Here is a 25,639-nt window from a genome sequence, read left to right as displayed (position 1 = left end):
CCATCCATTCATCCATCCATATATCTACCCATCAATCTATCCATCCATCCATATATCCATCCATCCATTCATCTATCCATCCATCCATCAATCTATCCATCCATTCATCCATCCATATATCCACCCATCAATCTATCCATCCATCCATTCATCTGTCATCCATCAATCTATCCATCCATCCATTCATCCATCCATCCATTCATCCATCCATCCATCCATTAATCTATCCATCTATCCGTCTATCAATCTATCCATCCATCCATTTATCTATCCATCCATTCATCCATCCATATATCTACCCATCAATCTATCCATCCATCCATCAATCTATCCATCCATTCATCCATCCATATATCCACCCATCAATCTATCCATCCATCCATTCATCTGTCATCCATCAATCTATCCATCCATCCATTCATCCATCCATCCATCCATCCATCCATATATCCATCCATTAATCTATCCATCTATCCGTCTATCAATCTATCCATCCATCCATATATCCATCCATCCATTCATCCATCCATATATCTACCCATCAATCTATCCATCCATCCATATATCCATCCATCCATTCATCTGTCATCCATCAATCTATCCATCCATCCATTCATCCATCCATATATCTACCCATCAATCTATCCATCCATCCATATATCCATCCATCCATTCATCTGTCATCCATCAATCTATCCATCCATCCATCCATATATCCATCCATCCATTCATCCATCCATATATCTACCCATTAATCTATCCATCCATCCATATATCCATCCATCCATTCATATAGACATGCATCCATCAATTCATTCATTCATTCATTCAAACTATTTGGGCACCTTTGGACTCTGAATTCACACTTAAAATTGTGTGAATTTCATTGCATTAGATACAAACAATGTCAAACCAAGTGGCATCCGCATAAAATTATGCTATACACTGTAAAAAAAATCAAATCCAATTCATATGATCAGTAAGTCATGGCTGCTTATGTTTTTACAGTACAGTAACTAATCAAAATAAGTTAAGCTATTCCAACTTTTAAGTTAAATGAGATTCAACTGGGTTGTGAAAATCATTTCAAATTAAATTGTATTAAACTGACTTAAAAATGAAGTTGATTATACTTATACATTGTTATATATATGTGTGTGTGTGTGTGTGTGTGTGTGTGTAAGTATAAAAAGTTATGTTTAATTATCTATATATATAATACACGTGTGTATAAATATAGGCTATTATTAAACTATTATAATTATTGTTTTAATTATAATACATTATAAGTAATTAGACTACTAATATATTGTTTTTATGATACTCTTAGAAAGCTTTTATAGTAAAGATCAGCGTCTGCAGTCTCCAGATGTGTTGTGTTAGTCAGTGTTGTGAGTTTCTTGAGGTTTGTGTGTGCTGGATTGTACATGTGCTGATGGAAGCCTTCGTGGCGCCAGATTCTTCCTCCTCCTTTGTTGTTTGCAACCCAAACCTTCCCACGAGCCTCTAGTGATGAGTCTGAGGTAATGAGCTGAGAGAGTATCCGGCCCGGCCTTGCTCTGGCATCAGTCGCTCCGTTGCCACGATCAGTTTGTGTGTTGGCACTGCTGATGGAAATGTAGACGCCGAATATCTTTTCAAATGACTTTGACGAATGAACAAAAGCATCGCTCGCACTGACATAACTCTTATTAGAGGACCTTCATGCTCACTTTTACACTGAGAATCACTTCAGCGACACGGACACAGAGAGGAGGTTTATGATATCAGGAATCCTTCCATGGAATAATTCAACATCAATTCTGTCATCGTTCAGCCATATGTTGTTGTTCAGTGCAACAAAAAAATACTTTTCCATTCAATGAAAACTCACTGCACTATAAAAAATTTTTGTTGAGCTAACTTAAAAAAATAAGGCAACCTATCACATTCAACTTAATTTAACTCAACTAACCCACTTGAGTTAAAATCTACTTAGATACGTTTGTTCATCTAATGAGTACCAGGTAATCTTTTGAACTTAAAACTTGCTAGTCAACTTGAAAAAAAGAAAAAAATTAAGTTAACTTAAAAAGTTGAGTGCGATAGGTTGCCTTATTTTTTTAAGTTAGCTCAACTATCATTTCTTTTTGTTATCTTGACAAGAAGTTTTAAGTTCAAAAGATTACCTGGTACTCATTAGATGAACAAAAGTATATAAGTTGATTTTAACTGGAGTGAATTAGTTGAGTTAACTTAAAACGTTGAATGCGATAGCTTACCTTCTTTTTTTAAGTTAGCTCAACTAACAAGTGCTTTAAAGCTCAGAAAAGAACATATAAAGTAGGTAAATTAGGAAATGACCACATAATCTTCATTTTTGCGGATCTCTTCCTTTAATCTCTTGTATAGTCCCTGTAACTCCAGTCAGATCCGCTCTGAAGTGTGTTAATGAGTGTAGATGAGCTCTCTCGTTGTTGCTCGGCACGTTACGCAGATAATGAAGCACTCGCGGTTGATCTGATTAATCTGCGTCTCTTCCCAGCGTGTGGATTACTCTCTCTAACTCCTTCACACGACTGGAAGCATTAAAAGCCATCAAGCGGGTTATGAGTCCTTCAGCAGCGGATGAACTGTCCCGTCAGTAATTAAAATGTGTTTAAGATATTTACGTTCTTGTTGAACAGATGCAACAAAAAACAAAAACAAAAAACTATTTTGTCTTTTCATTGTGTGATTCATTGATATGTCAGTGTCAGGACAAAGTCCTTGTATACAGACAAGTCTTGGTAAACTCAGACATATTTATGAAAAATCAAACCATGTTGATGTCAAAGTTTTGTAAACTTACAGTATCAATGCAGCAAACTAACAGAGATCAAACTGTGTGGCTTGAGGAGATTTTTCTAAGCATAGACTAGCAAAAAATATTAAAAATTATTAAGTGATGTATGTGGTGGCCAATAAAATGGATAACAATTATGGGGAAATGGTTAAGAATACTTTTTTGGCCTTTAAAATTGGTAAAAATGAGAGGGAAAAAATGGCAAACAAGAATAAAAATACTTTTGGTATTCAATAAAATGGGTCAAATTAAGGGTGGGAAAATGAAAAAAAAAATTGCTGGCCAATACAATTGGTAAAAATGAGAAAGAAATGGTTCAAAATACTTTTGGTGGCCAATAAAATTGATAAAATTAATAAAAATAAAAAAGCGTAAAAAATACATTTGGTGGCCAATTAAATGGAGAAAAAAGAAGAAAAAAAGCATTTGCTTTTGGTCAATAAAAATTAGTATAATAAAATAAAATGCATTTGCTGGCCAATAAATTGGTTAAAAAAAAATTAAAAAGGCTTTTGTTTGCCAGTAAAATTAGTAAAAATAAGAAAACAATTATTTGCTGGACAAAAAATTGGTTAAAAATCACATTGATGGAGGGACACAAGCCCATAGCTAGAGATCACAGAGACTTTAGGGTGCAACTGAATACCCTAGCAACACCCTAGCAACAAGACTACATGAGTTTTGCATGTGCAAACACCCCTCAGCTTGTCTTTAAGTGTCTAGTTGTGTCAGAGAGACACATGCAGCACACGTACAGTACTTTTCGTCCTCATAATGCTCTCGGTGTGTGTGTGTGTGTGTGTGTGTGCAGTGGCGGGTTTCCCGTATCCCGCGGCAGGAGCGACGGTGGCGTACAGAGGGGCTCATCTGAGGGGCAGAGGCCGTGCCGTTTACAACACCTTCCGTTCGGCTCCTCCTCCTCAGCCAATCCCGGCATACGGAGCGTGAGTTTTTGGACAACTTTGCAGTTATTGAATTAAACTGAATTGAGCTGAATAATGACACTATTGTCTTCTGTGGAGCTGCTGTGCAGATGATATTATATTCGTTTCATAATTGATGAACTTTACACTGTTATTGAACTGAACTAAATCAAATTGAGCTGAGTCAAGTTTCTTTCATAATTGATGAACTTTAGCAACTCTTGTATTAAACTGAATTGAATCAACGCTGAATTGAGCTAAATAACGACTCTATTGTCTTCTGTAGAGCTGCTTATAGCTGAATTAAACTCGTTTCATTGAATAACTTTACAGTTATTGAATTAAACTGAATTGAGCTGAATAATGACGCTATTGTCTTCTGTAGAGCTGCTGTACAGATGAAATTATATTCGTTTCACAATTGATGAATTTTACGCTGTTATTGAACTGAACTAAATCAAATGAAACTGAATTGAGCTGAGTAATGACTCTATTGTCTTCTGTAGAGCTGCTGTGCAGATGAAATTATATTCGCTTCATAATTGAATAACTTAATATTCCGTTATTTTCTTTTTTATTACTGTCTGTATTGCATAAAGCGTAATAGAAATAAATGTGACCGTTTACTCATCCGCAACAGAATCATCTTCATTTGGAGGCTTTTCACGGCAAATATTGATCTGTGCAACACTAATTAAATTAATTACTCCGGATGCCATATAATTAATGCAATTAAAGGATTGACGGCTCTATTTGTACGTTCCCCTATTCTGCACTGCATGCGCTCTCATACTTCATCTCTCTGCACCAAACTGATTTATTTCTGCGAGTCATGTGACTGTATTCTGCACCACCCCCCCGTGCTCCTGACGCAGCAGTTCTCATGCTCATTGGTGATAATCAGACGCTCTCGTTGTCTCGTTTGTTGAACGCAGGGTGGTGTATCAGGACGGGTTCTACGGCGCCGAGATCTACGTGAGTAACTCTGTTTCTGGAGGGATGAGAGTGTGTGATTCCAGCCCTGGCGCTCTGGCGTCGGTTAACCCGTGAAACCTGATCACCGAACTCTAGATCCACTCCAGTCACCACCACACACACTCAGAGTTTGGCAAAGATGCTGCAGTCACACACGCAGACACACTCACACTCACTCGCATGCACGCACACACACACCTGACAGTCTGATTTATTACCCCGTGTGTGCGCAGGCTGGGGCTCCAATCAGCTCAGTCCCACAGGAAGTTCACCACGCCCACTCCTCCTCACTTCCTGTCCCCGCGGGAACGTGACCTCACAATCCCCCGCTCAACCTCTAACCTGATTTCACTCACAAACTTACTCCAGTTTGAATAGTTTTGCAAGTGACGGGAAATCAAGCCGTCTAACTCGAGCCTTCCCGTAGCGTTGGAGGGTCTCTGTGTGCTTATTCCAGAAATGCGCACGCCGTTCTGTCTCACATTCACAATAACTCAAAACACAAACTTTCTGTGCTGATTTTAAATGCGGCACAGTTCATCAATGCAAAACTCTCAGCAACCCGAAAGCGTGTGCTGTAGCGCCTCCCAGTGGCGCGCGCTGGACGTCCATGTGTGTATATATCGGAGAGTGTAAAACAGTGGCTGTTCTGGTTCTGACGCTCTGATTAATGTGTGTTATTAGCGATCTGCCTACAGACAAATGAGCTCCACTCCACCTCAGAGTCTCTGCTGATTATGATACAAGCGCCACATCAACAGAATCTGTTTCCAAACATAGAGATCTGCATCTGAAGGCATCATATGCACACTTTTGAGATGCAATGCTGCACACTCTCAGAGACAAAAAGGTACAAAAGCTGTCTCTGGGGGCAGTACCTATTCAAAAGGTACTCTATTTAGGCACCTCCTTAAAGGGTAAAAAGGTACAAAGGTGTGTTTTGTACCTCTTGTCGTGAGAGTGCATCATCTGCAGAATCGAATGCAGCATTGCTTGCGTCCTTTGCTTTGAAGGCAAACCTAGAATGCATTGAGCTCAGTGGAAAAACTGGAGATTTTAAATGCATTGAGTATGCATGGATGGATAAATGCATAAATGAGTGTTTTGTGTGTTTTCAGGGCGGATACGCAGCGTACAGATACACTCAGCCTGCGACGGCTACAGCGTACAGCGACAGGTACGAGTTCACACGCGCACACTCCTGATATTTAGGTCAGAAACACAGTTATCTTGTAGAAATCTCAACCGGAACCCGGAACCCATCCAGCTCAGAGCAAAGAGCAGGAGAAATATCAGATGTTTCTGATAGACCGCAAAGAGATTCATTAAAAGACATCAGTGTTATTCTGGCAGGAAATAATGATATTACAAACATGTTATTGGAATTTTCTTTATCATTTACAGTATTAAAGTGTTACATTTTTATATAAATTTTATATTTAAAAAAAATATATTTATATTTTTATAAAAATATTAAATGTCTATTTTGTATTATAATTATTTTCATTTTTATTTTATTAATATCATTTTTAATGTTAGTTATACATAGCACTGGTGCTGGGAGTGAAGCAGTGTTATCATTTTAGTATTATTTATATACTATTATAGTATTTATTATAGTTTTTAATAATTATTAGTGTTTTTTTATTTCATGTAACATTGTACTATTATAGTATTAAATTATTTTATTATTGTTATGAGTATATTATACTATTTATTAATATAAACAGCATTTAGTTTATATATTTTTTTATTTTATTTTTTTAATGTAAAATTGTACTATTATAGTATTTTATTATTGTTATGAGTATATATTACTATTTATTAATGTAAGTAGCATTTAGTTTATATTTTTAGTTTTCATTTTTTTTATTAGTATTTATATAGTATTTATTACTATTTATTCATATAATTAACATTTATTTTCATAGTTTAATTTTTTATTTCAGTTTTAGTAATTTCCTAATGTAAAATGATACTATTATAGTATTTTATTAGCGTTTTGAGTATTTATTAATATAATCAGTTTATTTAATTTTTTTTTTTTTCATTTCTGATTTTAGAAATGTCCTAATGTAAAATGATACTATTATAGTATTTTATTAGTGTTTTGAGTATTTATACTTTTTCTTTTCATTTCAGGTTGAGTGATTTTCTTGAATTTTTTTTTTTTTTTTTTTTTTTATATTTAGATTTTAATATTTATTTTATAATTATACTACTTTTAGTCATTTTAGTACTTAAACTTATTTCATTAAAACCAACAATAAAACCAACATTTCTAATTTTCATTTAATTTTCATAAGTTGTTTCTCATCTAATATCATATATTTCCCAGCTTTATTTAGCTGGCGAGTCTGAGTGAGGCAGCCATTTGCTAATGAGGAAGAGAAATAAACATAATTCAAGACATTTCTCTGAAAGCAAAGCACAGTTTTAATTTAACTTTTGCTTCGCAAGCAATTTCATGTCGCTTTAAAGAGTGTTTGGATATTTTTACAGGAAAACAAGGCAATAATACTGATTATACCGATTACTGAAATTATGTTTTGCGGTGTGGTGAAGTCAGTGTTGTGCTTTCAAAGCAAGTTTCTTGCCAATCCAGACTGAGTCAGCACACTCATCGTCCAGTTTCACACACACACGCACACACACACACACATTAAAGCGCATGTATATCTCTTACGGTAAAGCTGCCCTTTTCTCTCTCTGTCCCTGTGTTTGAGTTGTTGCCCGTGGCCGAGGGCTTGTGTTTTCTTATCTGCTCTCTGCAGACCTTCATTTGCAAGCCCTGTGTGGAGAAGAAGCAGAGAGTGGAATATGCGTAATATAAATGAAAGGAAATGACACGTGTTGTCCTTCCTGTGGAGGATTAGTTCCAAACCAGCAACACAACACGAAGCCTGCGGCGGCATCCCGTTCACTTCGCCTTCACACACCTCCGTCTTTCTTTCCCTCTTCTCAACCTTTCTTTTGCTCTCATGCTTAATTAGATTTATTCTCTCGTCTTCTACCTGAATGTTTTTTCTTAGAAATATTTTTAAAAGTCACAAAATTAGGTCACACTTTAGTTTAGAGTCCAGTTCTCACTCTTCACTGCGACTTTTGCCTCAGTAAACACCTAATTACTGCTTATGAATAGTTAGTAAGGTATGTGTTAAGTTTAGATTAAGGGATGTAGAATATGGTCATGCAAAATAAGGCGTTAATATGAGCTTTATAAGCACTAATAAACAGCCAATATCCTAGTAATATGCATGCAAATAAGCAACTAGTTAATAGTGAGAACTGGACTATAAACTAAAGTGTGACCCAAAGTTGTTTATGAGGGATTTTCAACAGGAATTTCTCTTATACAAGTTAAAATTCACTGCAGTTTCCAGCTGAAATGCATATGAGTGGCTGTAAATCACAAAATTCATGATTACAGGGGCAGATTATTGAATAATAAAGAATTATTGTCATGCACAATACTATGTAATGACCTCAAAACATTTTTACCGTAGTGCATGGTTTGAAAACGAATGCATTTTGATGTTGCATACAGGGCTTGATATTAACATTTTTGCTGACCAGTCAACCAAAGTTACGAGCCACTCAGCATTTTCATTGGCCACAATTCTGACATCAATACCATGGGGAAAAACTGCCATATAGATATTTTTTTATATTATCTCATAATTTGGCGGCAGGAGTATTAGGCTGCTGTCACTTTAAGAGCTGACGCTCTGATCCATTATACTGTTATGCGTTTTCTTTCCCAACTGTTTACATTCACTTAAAACAACTGTCCGTTTACACGTGAATACTCTCCCAGACCAGCATTGTGACATTATTTTGTGTGTATTTGACTGTAAGAGCAATAAGCAGCAAAAAAGAGCTCAATTTAGTACTGAGAAGTGGCTTTATGCGCAATCCCACACTGAAATTCAAGCCCTGTAACAGCAACATCCAGAGCAAATGAAGTGAGTGAGTGAGTGAGTGAGTGGAGGCGGGTTTGTGTATAACTCGCTCATGGAGAGATGAGAGAGAGCGAAAGAGCAGCTGTTATCATGTATCTATTCTGCGGAAAATGAATATTAGAAGCGTATCTCAGTATCAATATCAATATTTTTGACAACACTAAATTGCACTTAGTTGATTATTTCAGATTCCTTTTCAAAAGACTACCATTAAAAAGTGATAAAGCGAGCTAGAATTACCAAAAATGGGAGATTTGCATTTCATATTTGCTTTTGTTAACACAATAAGTTTAGGGTACACTGAAACAAACTCAGAAATTGCTGTTTGATGTTGTGCATGAGCGTTTCTACACGTTAAAGCATCTCTTGATTGATGTTTGTGCAGTTATGGGAGAGTCTATGCAACTACTGACCCCTATCACCACACCATCGGCCCGGCGGCCACATACAGCGTGGGGACCATGGTAAGACAAACACACACACTCTTAAACTTATCCTGCACTAAAAGTCGTCTAAAGAACTGTTTCCCATGATTACGGACCCTTACTTTCCCTCGCATATGAGCCGGGAGTGTTCAGCGTGTGTTTCTGTGAGGGGCTTTGTTCCATGACACGAGGAAGTCAGTCGGTTAATGTCTGTTTTTAGCTAGCGTTTGCAGCTAACATCAAAGATGAAGGCACTAATGGGCCGTCAGAGTGAGGAGAGCTCGCTGTTTGCTCTCGATTTCCCCCCAAATTAACGAGAACGTGACGCATGCAGCAGTGTGCCGTGGGACAGACACGACTAAAGCACGGATGGTTCATTTTCAACCACCTCTCTCTATCAGAAAAGTATTTGGCACTCCGGCATGCATGCAATTTCTCAACGACGAGGACGTCAGCGAAATAAATGAGAACTAAATACGAAAGAAAAGAAGCAGTGAACAGTTCCCCGGTGCAGCTGCTAGCTAAAAGCTTTCATTAATTAAGACGCTTTGTTTGAAACTCTCTTCATTTACTAAATTAAGTCTGTGCCTGTACGCTTTTCCTTGATTCCTGCTTCCCTGCAAAATTCCTTCCTTGTTTCTTCCTCAACAGAGAGAAAAATGAGCCCGTCACGGAGCAGAAAAGCCCCGTCAGCGGCTCTGTTCCAAAACACAGTGAGCTGCCTGTCTAGTGCGCATAAAGACTTTCATTGAAAACCACTAGACGGTGCACAGTTTTACACTTTTAATTCGAATCTGCACCTTAAAAAGTGTTAAAATGGTCTTTTTAAATATATTAGATTGACCTTTTTATTGATTGTTGATATATTTAATGATAATTATAGTCAATTTCTAACTCTGTTCTTCCACCAATTTTAATGGATATTTTTGTTGCAATGCATTCTGGGATTGTACACAACGTTTATTTTGTTCCTCAGTGTTTTTTGACTCGTTTTCCATTTCAGATATCTAAACATTCTTGAATCAAGATACATTTACTCAAAATGACATGAAATAAAAATGATTTAAATCAAGTGAGATTATGTTTAAAATTAGAACAATTATCTGCCAATGGGCTCAGAAAATACCCATTTTTTCCTTTTGAATTAAGTGTATTTTTCTTTCTCCACTGGCAGATATTTGTATCACTTAATTTTGATCAGTTTCTCAAAAAAAAAAAAAAAAAAAAAACGTATTTTATGTCAGAATGCATCTCTAGTAAATGCATCTTGTTAACTTTTTATTTTTAATATAGTAAATAGGTCATTGAAATGCAGCTGAAATAAAATATAAATAAAATAAAATATAAGTGAAATTAGATAAAAAAGCTTAACCTTATTGTTAACTATTAAAATGTTTTGGCAAATTGAAATAAAGCTGAAATGAAATAGAATTTAAATAAAATTAGATGGAAAAAAAATAAACTTATTGTTAACTAAACTATTAAAAATCATTTTTGGTCATTGAAATAAAGCTGAAAAAATAAAAAAAATAAAAAGATGGAAAAAAAAAATGGGAAAAAAATAAATAAAATTGGAAATATTGTCTTGGCTACTAACTGTAATAAGTTGAGGTATTAAAATTACTGAAATTCAAACTAAAACAAATAAAAATAAATGAGAGCTAAATAGAAATATTTAAAACAAAAGCGCATAATAAAATGACTAATACTTAAATTAAATAAATGCTCATTCAGAATGTCAATAAATACTGTAATGATATATAAATAATACTAAATTGATACTGATCTTGGTTTAAGAATCTTTAGATTAAAAAAAAATAAAAAAGTATCTTGGAAGCTTTTGAGTTCTCTATGATGTCTTAGAATGCTGTCTAGTTAGGGAGCTCACTGGGTTTTGGAACAGACCCACACCCAACTTGTCCATTTCAGTGTGTGTGTGTGTGTGTGTGTGTGTGTGTGTGTGTGTGTACTGATGCAGAAGAACATGAGAACTCCAGATTCACAGAGCAATCAAACGATCCCTCGATCTGTCAGAGAAAGAGCACTTTGGTTTTTTGGCTCTTTCATCATAACTGATTAACGCGTCGGCGTGAGATGGGAGAGCTTTTTGCTTTTAAAATTCCTTTAATAATTAGTTCCTCTGAGGTTGCATTAAATTCTCTTTGCTGGTTTTCCCAGCGTCATGAAATTGCAGAAGGCTTCCACCCAAACCAGCGAGCGGGTTCCCCTTAAATTAGGGAGAATTATCCTTTGAAGGTCTGGAGTAAATTACGCGTACGGTCCGGCATCACGGGGTGTGTTCGAAGACCATCGCTCGCCCCGACGCCTGTGAGCTTTCTACGTGCTCAACTTTAAAGAGAATAATTGTACTTGCCTTTGAACAGCATCAACATTAATTTGATGTATCGTAGTTCGAGGTCTATAATGCTTTCAAAGGCGACGATGCCATTTCTGCACAATATGGGCAGATGGAGCGGTTGTGAAATTGCTAGTTAGTGCCTCTGTAATGAGATAGCAACAAAAAAAGCACGCTGATCCCTTCATGGGCCGCACGACCCCTTGATCTCACGATTATTAACGTGCAGTTTTGAGAGAAGTTGTCTAAATCTGAGTTCTCATAGTTCAAAATCAGAATTGTGTTGTTTTTCTATTCTGTCTGCATCAGCAATAGTAAACACACACACGCGCGCACACACACACACACACACACCACCCACTTTTCAGTGGCCTTCGTTCCCAGAAGTATTTTTCCCATTCATTTTCCCCATAGGGATTTTAAAAAAAAGTCCAAAGTGATTTGGAGCAAAAAAAAGTATTTGAAAATCATGCACTAAAGTATGAAAGTCCATTAATGCCACATAAGAAAAAAACTCATGTTCTGATCATAAACATAAACATAAAAAGTCAAAATTATGAAATGCTTAGTCATAATTAAAAGTCAATAATGACCTTAAAAGTCATAATTATGACAGTCAAAATTATAATTTAATAAGTTACAATTATTACATATTAAGTCAACATTATGAGATTAAACAGTCAAAATTATGATTTAAATCATAATTATGAGATTAAAAAGTCATGACATACTAATAACAAGTCAAAACGATGATATTAAGTGGTAATTATGACTTAAGAAGTGATAATTATTATGAGATAAAAAGTTGAAATTATGATACAAAAAGTCAAAGTGATGTCATACTGCTGAAGTTGACAAGTCAATCGTGACATAAAAAAAACAAAATTATGACATAATCATAATTATGATATAAAAAGTCATAATTTTGACTTATATCAATTTCAGCCTAAAAATATAAATAATAAAATTGACTTATGTAATGATTGAAATCATCATTTTGACTTTCATGTCACAGTTGACATTTTGTTTTCGACAGTGTCATAATTTGACTTCTTTTTAAATCATAACTGTGATTCAATGTCAATTTCGACTTGTGTCCTTATAACGCAAAAAGTCGAAATTGACATACTATGAGATAAGTGATAATGAGATGACGTCATAATTTCAACAGTATGTAAAAAAAAAAGCTCATAATTGACTTGTCAGTATTGTCATAATTTTGATTTATGTCATAATTGACTTCTCGACAGTGTCAATTTCGAACTTTTTATCTAATAATTATCACTTTTTAAAACATAATTACGGTATGACGTAATATGTCAATTTCAACTTGTCATAATTATGACCTTTTATGTCAATTTTGGCTTTTTTCTCATAATTATGACATGTCAATTTTGTCTTAGTATGTCATAATTTTGAATTTTTGTCATAGTTATGACTTTTGATGTCATAATTTTGACTTTTGATGTCATAATTACTTTATGTAGCAGAATTGGGATTCCATACTAAAGAGTTATTTTGGCATGACTCAATCTTTCATATTTTCTTCTCTGTGGAAAGTCATAGAAAATCCATGATGGATGCTTTCTTTTCCTTTGATATTAGCAAAAATAGGAACACAAAAATTACATTTGTTGTTTTTACCGTTTAAAACTATAGAAGTTTACACAATATGACGACTTCTGAGAACCCTGGAAATGTGAAAAGTGGAGATTTCCTTGCAGAATCATGGGTACACTCAGGAAACACTAACTCACTTTAGGGGTACAGCAGCTTTTCACTGGGGCTTCCCAACTTTGCGTACCTTATTTAGCCTTAAAAGTCCCTAGTACCACCCTACGAGTATATATTACTACTCTAAGGCACTACATAAGGTATACAACGGCCCCAGTCAATTCCCCTATGGAGAAAATGAATGGGACTTGTCCTCATGGAACCCTATATATTCTAAAGGAAGGGATTTTGAGGGAGCTGGATTCCGCCGTTGCCGTGGCCACCAGCTTGACTCTGATTGGTGCTCTGTCATCTTTGATGTTGCAGGCGAGCCTGTACAGAGGAGGCTACAGCCGCTTCACACCCTACTAGAGACTAAAGCACTGATCACACAAACTAACACTCAAAACCACTACACTCGCTCTGCCACACGGAGTCCCATTTACTAAAACGCTTCCAGGTCAGCCGATGACCTCATCCAAGACGACATTCTCTCAAGCCCGACTCTGTGGACCTTGTGGAAATCAATGGGAAAATCGGAAGAGCAGCTCATAAATGTGGATTTACTTTTTCTTTCAGACATGGAAATGTTTTGGCATTTGTGTTTGGTTGTTAAAACGGGAAGAACGGAAGCTGTCTTTAGATGTTTGGCTTGGGTTTGTGTTTCATCATTGATCATTTTATTGGGTTTATTGTGTATATAAGCTGCTAGTGTGAATTCAGACGTGAGACAGAAATATCTCAGGACTCTCTTGAACACACAACCATCCCAGCAGACATTCAGATTCACTGTCTCTCTCCAGATATCGCCAGCATTACTCTAGTCTACAGGTCTGTGTGGTCTGAAGAAGCTTTTGTTTGAAGGGTTTCTATGCATGTTGTTCCTGAGATGAGAGGATCCGTCCCTCTCACGTTTGCACTAACAGATTTACCTCTGTACACAGTGGACAGGTTTAACTCACACTCACTAGTGCTGAAAGGATGTGTATGTGTGTGTGTGCGTGTGTGAACATGGACGTTAATATGTTAAAGATTAAACCGTCATTTGATATATGCAAATATTGCATAAAGTAATTTTAGAGGTTGACAGAGAGACAATATGTAGACAGAAAGGAGATAAAAAAAATAAAAATAAACATGGGGAAATATTTAGATTTAAGAAAAGAAGGAGATTTATTGAGACATATTTCGGATATACAGAGAAATAAAAAATAAAAAAAAGAATAGTTAGATTTATATAAGGGGACATGGGGAGGTTTAAGGAGATATTCTGAGAGAAAAAAAAAGAATTAGATTTGAGAAATTATGCAAGTAGACATGGAGAGGTTTAAGTAGACAAATAAAGATGTACGGGAACACAAGGAGAAATGGTCAAAATGATGACATTAAGTTGTAATTATGACTAAAGAAGTGATATTATGAGTGTGGCGAGCACGACGAGGTCGAGGGCCGTGGGAGGACGGCGCGAGGCCGGTGGCGTGATTGATAATGAGCGACACGTGCGCGACGCACCGGTCTCGCATCTCTCACGGAGGAGCGGAAGCATAAAGGAGGAACGACGACAGTGAAGAGATGCGAGACCGGTGCGTCGCGCACGTGTCGCTCATTATCAATCACGCCACCGGCCTCGCGCCGTCCTCCCACGGCCCTCGACCTCGTCGTGCTCGCCACAATGAGATAAAAAGTTGAAATTATGACACAAAAAGTCAAAATTATGACATACTGTTGAAATTGACAAGTCAATTGTGACATAAAAGATGAAATTATGACAAAGTCAGTTATGAGATAAAAAGTCAAAATTATGAAGTCATAATTTTTCGACTTCGTCTGTCAATTTCAACCTAAAAATACAAATAATGAAATGTACTTAATAATTTCGATTTATGTCATCATTTTGACTTTTGTCACAATTTACATTTTGTTTCGACAGTCATAATTTTGACTTTTTGTGTCATAATTTTGACTTTTTGTGTCATAATTTTGACTTTTTGTGTCATAATTTTAACTTTTTATCTGATAATTATAATTTTATAACTATGACTGTCAATTTTGACATAAAAAAAAACAAATAATGAAATTTACGTCATAATTTCAATTTAACCTATGCCATCATTTCGACTTTTGTCACAATTGACATTTTGTTTCGACAGTCATAATTTTGACTTTTTGTGTCATAATTTTGACTTTTTGTGTCATAATTTGAACTTTTTATCTCATAATTATGACTTAATATGTCAATTTCGACTTTAATGACTTAAATAATGACTTTTTCTTGCCAATTTTGGCTTTTTTTCCCTGATAATTATGACTTATGTCAGTTTTGACTTAGTATGTCATAATTTCAAATTTTATGTCATAATTTTGACTTTTCATATCATAATTGTTTTCTAATGTGGCAGAAATGGGCTTCCATACTAAAGAGATATTTTAGGGTGATTCTGACTTGAGGAGAAATGAATAGTTTTAAGAGAACACACTGAGATATACAGCGAGGCATAAAGAGTCATAGGAAGGTACAAAGAGACAGAGAAAGCATGAAAGACCTTGACTCTGGATGAATCAATGATTAACTGTGAATGAGATCAGAGCGAGCGCAAAGCACACTTTACACGAGACCTTAAGTAGTGTGACATTTAGAAGGAACTCAACATTACAATTCTGAGCTCAAATGATATGATGCGTCAGACTGAATTCAGACTAACATATCTTACATGTGCTGTGAAAGATGTGGTTTGATTCATATAATTAGGGCTCTATCCTAATGAAACTGAACTTTGAGTGCACATTGTTAACAATGTTTACACACAAGCATATCAGCTGTATCTTTCACTCTTAAAAATAAAGGTTCTAAAAGGGAGTTTTCGCAGTGATGTCAAAAGGGGCTTTTTCACACCAGGTAGTTATGAGAACGAGCCACCAGAACTATATTTTCCCCTAGGGCCATTTTCCTGCTTGCATTCGCAACTTTATTTAAGTGCGGCATTTAAAAACATCAACAACTCCGTAGCATAAAGGTTGAGAAGAACTTCGGCGTCAGTTCATCAATCGCTGTTTTCCATGTTCGTGGAGTAAGTAGAAACTGTGTGTTTACATGGCTTTCTTTTAAATGGCGGGTGCCAAATCAGAGTACACTTACGTCACTGTAGTTCCTATTGTTCTGGGTTAGACCCTACTCTGAAGTTGGAGCTAATTTAGTTCCCCAAAAAATGATCCTATAACTAAAATCATTCCCAGTTCCGGTAGTGTGAACACGGCAAAAATCGAATAGTTATAGGAACTATGAAAACAGTCCTCCAGTGCGAAAACCCCTAGAGAAGAACCATTTGTGGTTCCACAAAGAATCTTTCAGTGATCAGTTCTTAGAAGAACCATTTTCTTTTCTCTTAGCGGGAAGAAACAATCTAAAGAACCTTTTTCCACTATTAAAGCTACACTGTGTAGGATTTTCTCCCATCTAGCGGTGAAATTGTATATGACTACCAACTGAATTACTCTCTAGCCCCTCCTATTCCGAGGGCGTTTTAACTCCTACGGTGGCCGTATTATTTCAAATCTGCCGGCAGTCGCGAGTAATCTCCCCCTCGCATTCGTCACGGTGCCACTGCGTGTAAAAACGCGAAAGGCGAAGCTTGAATTTCCAGGTGTGTCCCTCTTTGGCTAATGTATTTTCAAGATGGAGGCGCAACATGGCTGCCGCCATTCGAACGACTCGCTCGTATGTATTCTAAATGACAGATTCTACGTTTACAAGAATACTTGATTAGTTGGTAGAAGTAATTACACATTAATGAGCACATCATTTTGAAAGAACAAAGTGTTTTTTGCTAAGAATCATCTTAAACATTTTTGGAATGGAAAGATTCCATGGATGTTAAAGATTCTTTATGGAATCATCGATGCCAATAAAGAACCTTGATTTTTAAGAGTGTTAAAAACAACCCCACACCATAATCCCCCCTCCACCAAACTTTAAACTTGGCACAATGCAGTCAGGCAAGAATTAAGAACATCTGATTAAAATTTTTCCTTTCTACACTGTAAACACAAATAAGTTGGGAAAAAAATAAATAAAAAAATGAGGCAATCAGTTAGCCTACATAAAAAAAAAAAAAAATTAAGTTAAGAAATTCAAAGTTTAAGTAAGCTGAACTGGCAGATTTTAATTTTGTATGTGTACATTTTAATTGCTCTCAACTTGAAATATTTCACTTAAAATTGTTATGTAATCTCAACTTAATTCTCAAACCAAGCTCTTGCTTCACTCGTCACCACTCCAAAAAAAAAAAAAAAAAAAACTAACTCTTTTGTGGAATGGAAAGATTCCATGGTGTGGATATTAAAGATTCTTTATAGAACCATCGATGGCAATAAAGAACCTTGATTTTTAAGAGTGTTTTTATTTCCACATTTGCTGCAGCTTAAAGTCTTAAAGCTAAAAATCTCTTAAAGTCACATTCATTAATAACTTCATAAAGCCGGAGCAGAGGTGTAAACAGAAGCTGTCTGCTTGACCCTGTTTACATCTGCCATTTTTTTGGGATGGTTTTCATGATCTTCAGGGGTTTAGCTTGCTGTTTTGAAAGAGCTCTTGTCAATTTTCGTTTCGCATATTTTCAGACGTCAAGGGCTGGGTCGGTATATGACCAACCAAAGAGCAAGACTCGAACCATTTTCTCCTATAAAACTTATTTTTAAAAGAGAAACACTTTAGTCTAAATATAAAAAAAAAAAAAAACTGCATCTTCCCTGAAGTGAAATTGCATTCAAGTGTAAAAGAATAGTTTACAATCCTGATTTAGCCCTGAATGACAGCATATTTAGGTTCCCTCTCTGTATTTCCTGCACTTTTCTTCTGCTTTGACCTGTTAATGCTGCTGATGTTCAACCAGAAAGAGCCTCTGTAGATGTGAAAGATGTGAATTGTTGTTTATTATTTCCACTGTGTCGACTCGCATTGATGTACAAAGAACCAGCAGATGGGTTTAAACTATACACAACATGTATTTGCTTATTGTTTTGATATACTGTATTATTAATTACTGTACATGAGGGCTCATATGAGCTCTTTTAATACACCATATAGTTATTCTGCAGCTAGTCAACATATCAGCACATGGACTGATATGAATATTACTCACATCTATGAAGTCTTCAGGTCTCGACTCATTCAGACCAGCGTGTTTACCTGCTGTTTCAGCAAAAAATAAATAAAAGACACTTACAGTTTAAAAAAAAAGAAGCAAAAAAGTTTGTAAATATATGTATATATACCTTATATCTTCCTGAGCGTTTCCACACACATATATAGTGGATTTGAAATGTTAATACTTTAAACTCTGTCATTTGTTTTTCCTGTGTTTGTTTTTGTCTGAGAGTTTTGTCAAAAGTACTTTGGTTTGATATATTCAACACTGTATATGATGTGGTCTTTTTGCCCATGAAAATGATATTTGATGTTTATATAGGCTATACAAGTTCATTATAATTCATGAATATGTCTACATAAAATAAAGAGCTTACATGAGCTGGGGTCTCTTCAATATATAATGTATATTTATTATATTTAAAAATCATGTTTAGTTGTGTCCTGTAAACATTATGAAAATGTCAAACGAATTGGCTTTGACTCGACAATTGTCAACTCGACAATTATACAAATACAGCTGCTCCAAAACGTATTTGGACACATTGCAATTACTTTTATACAATGCTTATGAAATGTTGTGCTTTCAAAATGCTTGCAAAAACTGCTTTTGTCATTCTTCATTTTTTTTTTTTTTTTAGCACACTTGCTTTGATATTTTGTTATACAATATACCCATGACTAAAAGAAAGGTTCTCTTGTAATATAACTTGTGCATCAACCTCGCACATTTTTTGTTAGACTTTTAAAAATAAGAAAAAAAGTTTGTAAATGTATGTGATTCTCTTCTTAAGCGGTTCAATATACATGCATAAAGTGGATAGAAAAAAAAATGCTTAAAAATGATTATTATTAATATTTGTATTTTATATCGCATTTTGTTTTCTAGTGTGTGCCTGTGTGTGTGTGTGTGTGTGTATGTGTGAAAAGAAAGAAAAGATTGAAATTCAGTTATACATCTGAATTTCTGAAAGTTATTATTAATTTATAATCTTCTCCATAAAAATGGAGAAGATTATAAATCGAGGTTCCTCCTCGATTGAAATCTTGTCACAGGTGGCGAACTCCCTCGATTGAAATCGCGGGGGCCTCCCCGAAAGCCGGGGGCCTTGAGAACCGTCCCCAACTTTCTCCCCCCTATAAAGGGTGTCCAAACCATAGACTGTAAAAAAGATGGATGACGTGTTTCCACTTCCTTCCACTGTAGAAAAATTAAGCCAAATATCCCAGAAAATGTCACTGCCCATTAGGCCATTTTTAGCCTGTGTCTGCGTAGTAGTGATCCTGAGGTAGAGCCGTGGTATCAAAGTCCCGCCCACAGGGTAAATTTACAGTTACACCACAACGATGTACTAAATACGTAAACGTTTTTCTTTTGCATCTTGCATACAGACGGCAACGTTGTCAAAACGACTAAAAATGCTGTATTCATGCCAGGCCAGTAGATGGCGATGTCACTTTGTAAAGAAACACTCTGCGTGTATAGACTAAACACGTAATTCGCATGATGTCACTGTTTGCACAAATTCACGTTTTTGTACTTTACATGGAGACGGTAACGGTATCGTTTTCAAAAACGTGCACTTTGAAACCTGTTTTCAAAAGTTTGTATGTTCAGCCCCCAAAACGCAGTTGTCGTGTAAATGAACAGCCAAAATGCATAAAAAGTTTTCCGTTTTTAGTTGAAAGTGTTCTGTAAACGGCCCCTCAATCGCAAGCACAGCTTCATGACATTACACCTCATTGGAAAAACCAACACTTGAACATACGTCAGCGTGATGAGAACTGCCTAAAATGACGGGAATTTTATTTTAACCCTCTGGTGCGACCGAAAAATGTTCGTAAAAAAAAAGAAAAGAATTTTTACTTCACCGGAATGGAGCGAAACTTGGTAAATGTTTTGCCACTTGCTATGTGAACACAGAAAAAAAAAAATCATGGCATGATTCAAAAAGGTTAAATGATCCTGAAAAAAATAGTCACACTTGTATTGTTCACGGTCAAAAATGAGCGCATTGGAAATGAATGGGAGACGAATTTCATCTAGTGGAAGCGTTTGGTACTGCAGCCAAACAAAATCTGACTGAAAACTTGAGATATCAGGCTCAAATTTGGAACTCTGTTTAGATTTATGGCTTTGATTTTCTTGCAGTTTTAGAGTAAAAAGTGTTTTCGAAAATAATATTTCATAAAAATTGAAAATAGTACTTCAATAACAATAAACATACAATAGCTTGTTTGCATATGACGTCACCTCACTGCGTTGCCATGGCGCGAAATGCAGATGGAGGGCAGGAAGTGATTTGCTACATTTAGAACCACTATAACAAACTCAAAATGCCTATGTTTTGCGTCATTTATGGTTGCTCAATTCGATGAAACCACGAGGAGTTTTTATCGAGTACCAAAAGTTGTTGTTCATAAGGGGGAAAAAGGCAAGAAATTGACCGAAAAACGCCGGAAAAAAATGGCTTGCAAACCTACGTCGGAAAATGCCTGTGTGTGCAGTGATCACTTTGTCAAAGGTGAATTAACTTATGTGGCTATGTTTGTGTAACGTACCAGTTTCTGAACTTTGTAAAGTCAAAGTAATTGTTTCTTCTTTTCTTTGAGTTTGTAAGTTAGCTGCTACCCCTGTAACTGAAGACAAACTCGTAACGTTACAGGCAAAATCTTTCAATTCAGTTGAAAAATCGCTCCTCTTCATAACGTAAGGATCACGTCCAACATATGTTTCGATTTTTTTGTTGTATATTTCTCTTGTAATAGCGTCAAAAGTAGTCCAGTACGGACTTTCCGCCATCTCGTCCATTCCGCTCTTCACTTCCTGCCCTCCATCTGAATTTCGCGCGTCATCACAATCACGTGACTGCAAACCACCTATTCTGTAACTTTTTTTAAGTTCACTTTTTTCACTTCAGCAATAATCTGACAAGTGTTATCTTTGAAAAAAAGACCAAACTTAAGTCTGTGCATTCACGATTTACCACTGTTTAGGTTGGAAAATAAATTGTCAGGTCTATGCTCAAAAAGGTGAATAAATGGATTATAAATTCGGGCGTAAATATAATTTAGTACCATAAAATCCCCTAAAAATACAAAATATTAAATAAAAAACATTATCAAACTACATTGATTTCATTGAAATGAAACAAATTCTGTCATATTTGACTGACACGCAAATAGCACCAGTGTAATTCGATTTTTTTAGTTTGGTTACATGGAGAGGGCGGGGTTTATGGCCTATACTGCATCCAGCCACCAGGGGGCGATCAAAATACTTTGGCTTCACTTTTCAGGACTTGGTCCAAACACTTTTTGGGGCTGCTGTAAATTTCACGCTAAAACTGAAATGATATTATACAACAAGAATCACTGCATTAATGCTCATTCATCTGCTTCTGCTTTTTCAGTAAATACAGTGAAAGAAAAAAAAAAACAGAAAGAGTGAGAGATCTGAACTGAGCACTTCAGGACAGCAAGGACCATCATGAGAAAAGGAAAACCAGAGGAAAGAACGAAGAAAAGTGTGTGTCGTGTGCCAGTGGACAACATAAAGGACAAGAATATAAAACAGTTTAGAAAGAAGAGGAAAACACATCCAGAAACATTTTATTTTTCTATATGTTAGCGTTCATAGATGGAACGGAGACGGACAGTAAACTGACACTGATGCGACTGTGCAGGGCCCCGCCCATAACATCATCCACCAATCAGAGGCCATGGGGGAGGAGTCAAAACAAGCTGAAGGCTGCATGACAAATGTGTTTCCTGTGGGTGGAGTCGTCGTGCTCTCTGTGATTGGTCGCTTTGCAACACTTCCCAGAAAGGATGCCACTCTCGTCACATGGGCGGCACTACTTCCTGTGTCATGTGCCCCAGCTCACGTCCTCATTGGTCATCCGTTCAACCGTTTCCTGTGGAGAGACTTCATCAGGCCAGGATTCGATTCGTCCCATGTGGGCGGAGCCTCTCGTTCACTTCCTGTGGCTGATGTCATAACTCTCCTGATTGGCCACGCTGCTGACCAACTTCCTGTGGTGTTCCTGGTTAGCACTGAAACTAAAGATGTCAACTACTGATTAATGTTGGAGTAAGAGGTGAGGGTGGGGTGGGGGGTGTCTGGGGGGGGGTGGATGTTAGTTAAGAAGGGGCGGAGCAAAATCTCAAATTATGATTCATAATTCAATGCAACAATTTACATAAGTATGGTTTTACATTGATATTCATTCTGTCGTTCATGTTTCATTTTAAAGACTATTTACCGTATTTTACACTCTGAAAATGTTTTATCATGTAATATAGGAACTTTAGATCATGATGCATTTAATTTGCCTTTTATTCACATTATTTTATGCCTTTTATTTGCATTTATTTTGTGCCTTTTATTCACATTTATTTCGATGCACCTCAGTGAAGCAAATTTACCACGTTACAGCCACATTTATGAAACATGAGCAGAATTATTTCTATGTAACTCATTAGTAATATTTATGCAACAATTTATGCAAAACAATGAACACAAAAGCTTAAAGTGAGGCTCCGCCCCGAATTTGGATTGGATCCCGTTGATCAGTGATTCCCGGTCTCTGAAACTCACCGGACTGAAGCGTGAGATTACGATGTTTACTCTTAAACCAGGGGACAAACTTCCAGCCAAAATGAACCCGACCACGGATGCATCTAGTATTTACCTTAGAAAAACAAGAGAGAGAAGAAAAAGAAAAGTATTATTCATTGAATTATCATAGTGCTATATGACAAATATATCCACACGTTTATCTACTCCTTCATTAAATGCTCCCTTTGAATTATGTTTTACACAAACAGTGACTGTTAACCTGTTCTCTGGTAAGTTTTGTCAGCTGTGTGAAGTGTTTCTGGGGTTTGATACACCTGCGTGTGTGTGTGTGTGAGGGGGGGTGTAACGAACAGAGAGTTTTATTTGGGGAAATGGCCGGAATTTTTATGTTTTGAAGAATGTATTCCTATATGTCAAGAGTGTAACAGTAGCTGTACTTGTACATACCTATCACATATTTATTATGGGGGTGGCGGGGGTTGAGAGGTGGGTGTGTATGTGTGTGTGTGTGCGCGCATTTTTTTCTATTTTAATCCAGTCATAATCAAACTATGCTTTATTTATTCAGCTTTTACTCTGACACATTTATATCTATTCACAATGACTTGTATTGTTTTTATATTGAACTACGTATATTTGCAGCTCTAAATGCCCGTCAGAAACTCTCTGGCATGTTTAGAGTTTAATTAAGGGGCTGTTTACTCGACACCACTTTCGGCTAAAATCTGAAAACTTTGTATGCGTTTTGGCCGTTCGTTTACACGACAACTGCGTTTTAGGGACTGAAAATGCAAACTATTGAAAACAGGTTTCAAAGTATACAAGTTTTGGAAAACGATACTGTTATCGTCTCAGTGTAAACTACAAAAACGTGAATTTGTGAAAACGGTGACGTCACGCGTATGCGAATTACGTGTTCAGTCTATAGGCGCGTCGTGTTTCTTTACAAAGTGACATCGCCATCTACTGGACTGGCATCAGTAATACAGCATTTTTAGTCGTTTTCACAGATCCGTGTGAACAGGGATCGTTTTGACAACGTTGTCGTCTGTACGCGAAAAACGCACAGGAAAAAACGTTTCCATCCTTAATACATCGTTGTCGTGTAAATGACGTTATTTAGCCCCTTTATTCAGCACTTTTAGTTCAGCATTTTTTTGTGAGTTTTTAGAAATTTGTTTATAGGTGCATTTACATTTCTGCAAAACTTAGACATACGCGCATTGAATAGGCAAGCAGAATACTTTATATGCAAAGTGAAATCAGATTAATGTGTTGTGATTTGTTTTTCTGAATTTTATCTGGTAAAAAAAACTGTTTAAGGCGTTTACATTTACTGATTAATAAACAGTTTAGATCAGGGATTTCCCAAGTCGCACCCCTTTGACCTAAAATATACTTGAGTTAATATTTCAATAATTCAACAACACAATCACATTCATGGCTTTCCGTTGTTGGTTAATGATCACATGACATGCAGGCACGCAAATATTTCTTTTCTTTATTTTTTAGAAAGTGGTTTATTTTTTTGTTCGTTTTTTATTATTTAATTTGAGGTAGTATTATAGTTTTAATCAATGTTTTTATTTTTACACTTTCTTTTTTATTTTAATTTTAGTAAAAGCTTTAGTAATTTTATTGTGTTTTTGTAATTTTATTAGTCATTGTTTTTTTTTAAATATATCTATAGTTTTTATTTAGTTTTATATGTTGTTTACTTTGTTTCAGTTAACATTTATTTTAACGAAAATATTTTATTATTGTTTTATTTCTGTTTTTTTTGTTTGTTTTTGTTTTTGTTAAACTGTTTTATTCTTTTGATGATACTTTCACATTTTACCATATTTAAATTAATTCCGTAGAATTCCACAGATTCCCCTCAGAATCAGCATGAAAAAATAAAGATTCCATCCGGATTTGCTTAAACTGGTTAAACTGGAAAGCTCACACACTTTTCATAGATCATATATTATAATTCTGAAGCAGCTACACTCATCATATTTATATCTCACTGCACCTCATACGTGTATTATATGAGAAGGTCTGACCCAGGGTGAAGGAAGAAAGAGAATAACTGTGTGTGAGAGAGAAGTGAACGAGAGTGGTTTTACCGTGGTAAACGGTTGTTTTTCTATCTCTGCTGTGCTGTAAATATCAGCCCTCTCTCCTCTATCCCTCCGCTCCACCCCAGCAAAATCTTGTATTTTGTTCTAAAACGATAAGGTTTATTTGTAAGGATTTATAAAATCTATCTCTTTCTCATTTTTGTAAGCATTCAAATGATAAACTATCTTTGAAAAAAAAAAAGGTTTAAAGGTGAAACACTGAAAGATAAATGTATCTCTTTGAAGCCCTACAGATCTGTGACGCTATCAGTTCGTGTTTTCTTTCTCTTCTACTATCGCTACGAGCCTCAGATGAAAAAATCCTGTTTGTTATTCTGACATTATTATCATCATTATTATGACATCATATTTATTACTAAACCATTGATATGACCATCATTGTTATTATTACATAAATAAACTTGTCTACTTCAGCATTTGGTGGAGTTTATTTTGTCAGTATCATAATCATTTAATGTTTTAATAATTTCTTATATGTACTGTATAGAGCAGCGAATTCTGGAAACATGTCTTTATAATTCAATACATGAAAATATAGTTATACGTTATATATTTTAGGAAGAGGTCCCTTGGGAGTTCTTTGCATAAAATTATTAACTGTTTAGTAAGT

The 25,639-nt window shown here is 35.8% G+C and overlaps 1 protein-coding gene across 13 annotated transcripts in view; it reads left to right on the top strand.

Moving 5' to 3' along the window:
• Window positions 1–25,239, top strand: part of rbfox3b (RNA binding fox-1 homolog 3b) — a 309,370-nt gene extending 284,131 nt beyond the window's left edge. For 11 of the 13 annotated variants that reach the window (XM_084387713.1, XM_084387720.1, XM_084387723.1 and 8 more), the window contains 5 exons: window positions 3,636–3,768; window positions 4,683–4,722; window positions 5,841–5,899; window positions 9,070–9,148; window positions 13,506–13,708. In XM_084387713.1, the coding sequence (XP_084243839.1) occupies window positions 3,636–3,768; window positions 4,683–4,722; window positions 5,841–5,899; window positions 9,070–9,148; window positions 13,506–13,550 (356 nt within the window). In that variant the 3' untranslated portion in view covers window positions 13,551–13,708. Of the gene's footprint in view, window positions 1–3,635; window positions 3,769–4,682; window positions 4,723–5,840; window positions 5,900–9,069; window positions 9,149–13,505; window positions 13,709–21,734 lie in introns of those variants that run through there. The other 2 variants (XM_084387722.1, XM_084387715.1) reach the window with 1 other exon arrangement.
• The last annotated feature ends 400 nt before the right edge of the window (window positions 25,240–25,639 follow it).

This window comes from Rutilus rutilus (assembly GCF_951802725.1).
Source record: "Rutilus rutilus genome assembly, chromosome: 1".
NCBI classification, from domain to species: domain Eukaryota; kingdom Metazoa; phylum Chordata; class Actinopteri; order Cypriniformes; family Leuciscidae; genus Rutilus; species Rutilus rutilus.
Note: the sequence above shows the minus strand (reverse complement) of the source record. Positions and strands in the feature narration are given on the sequence as shown.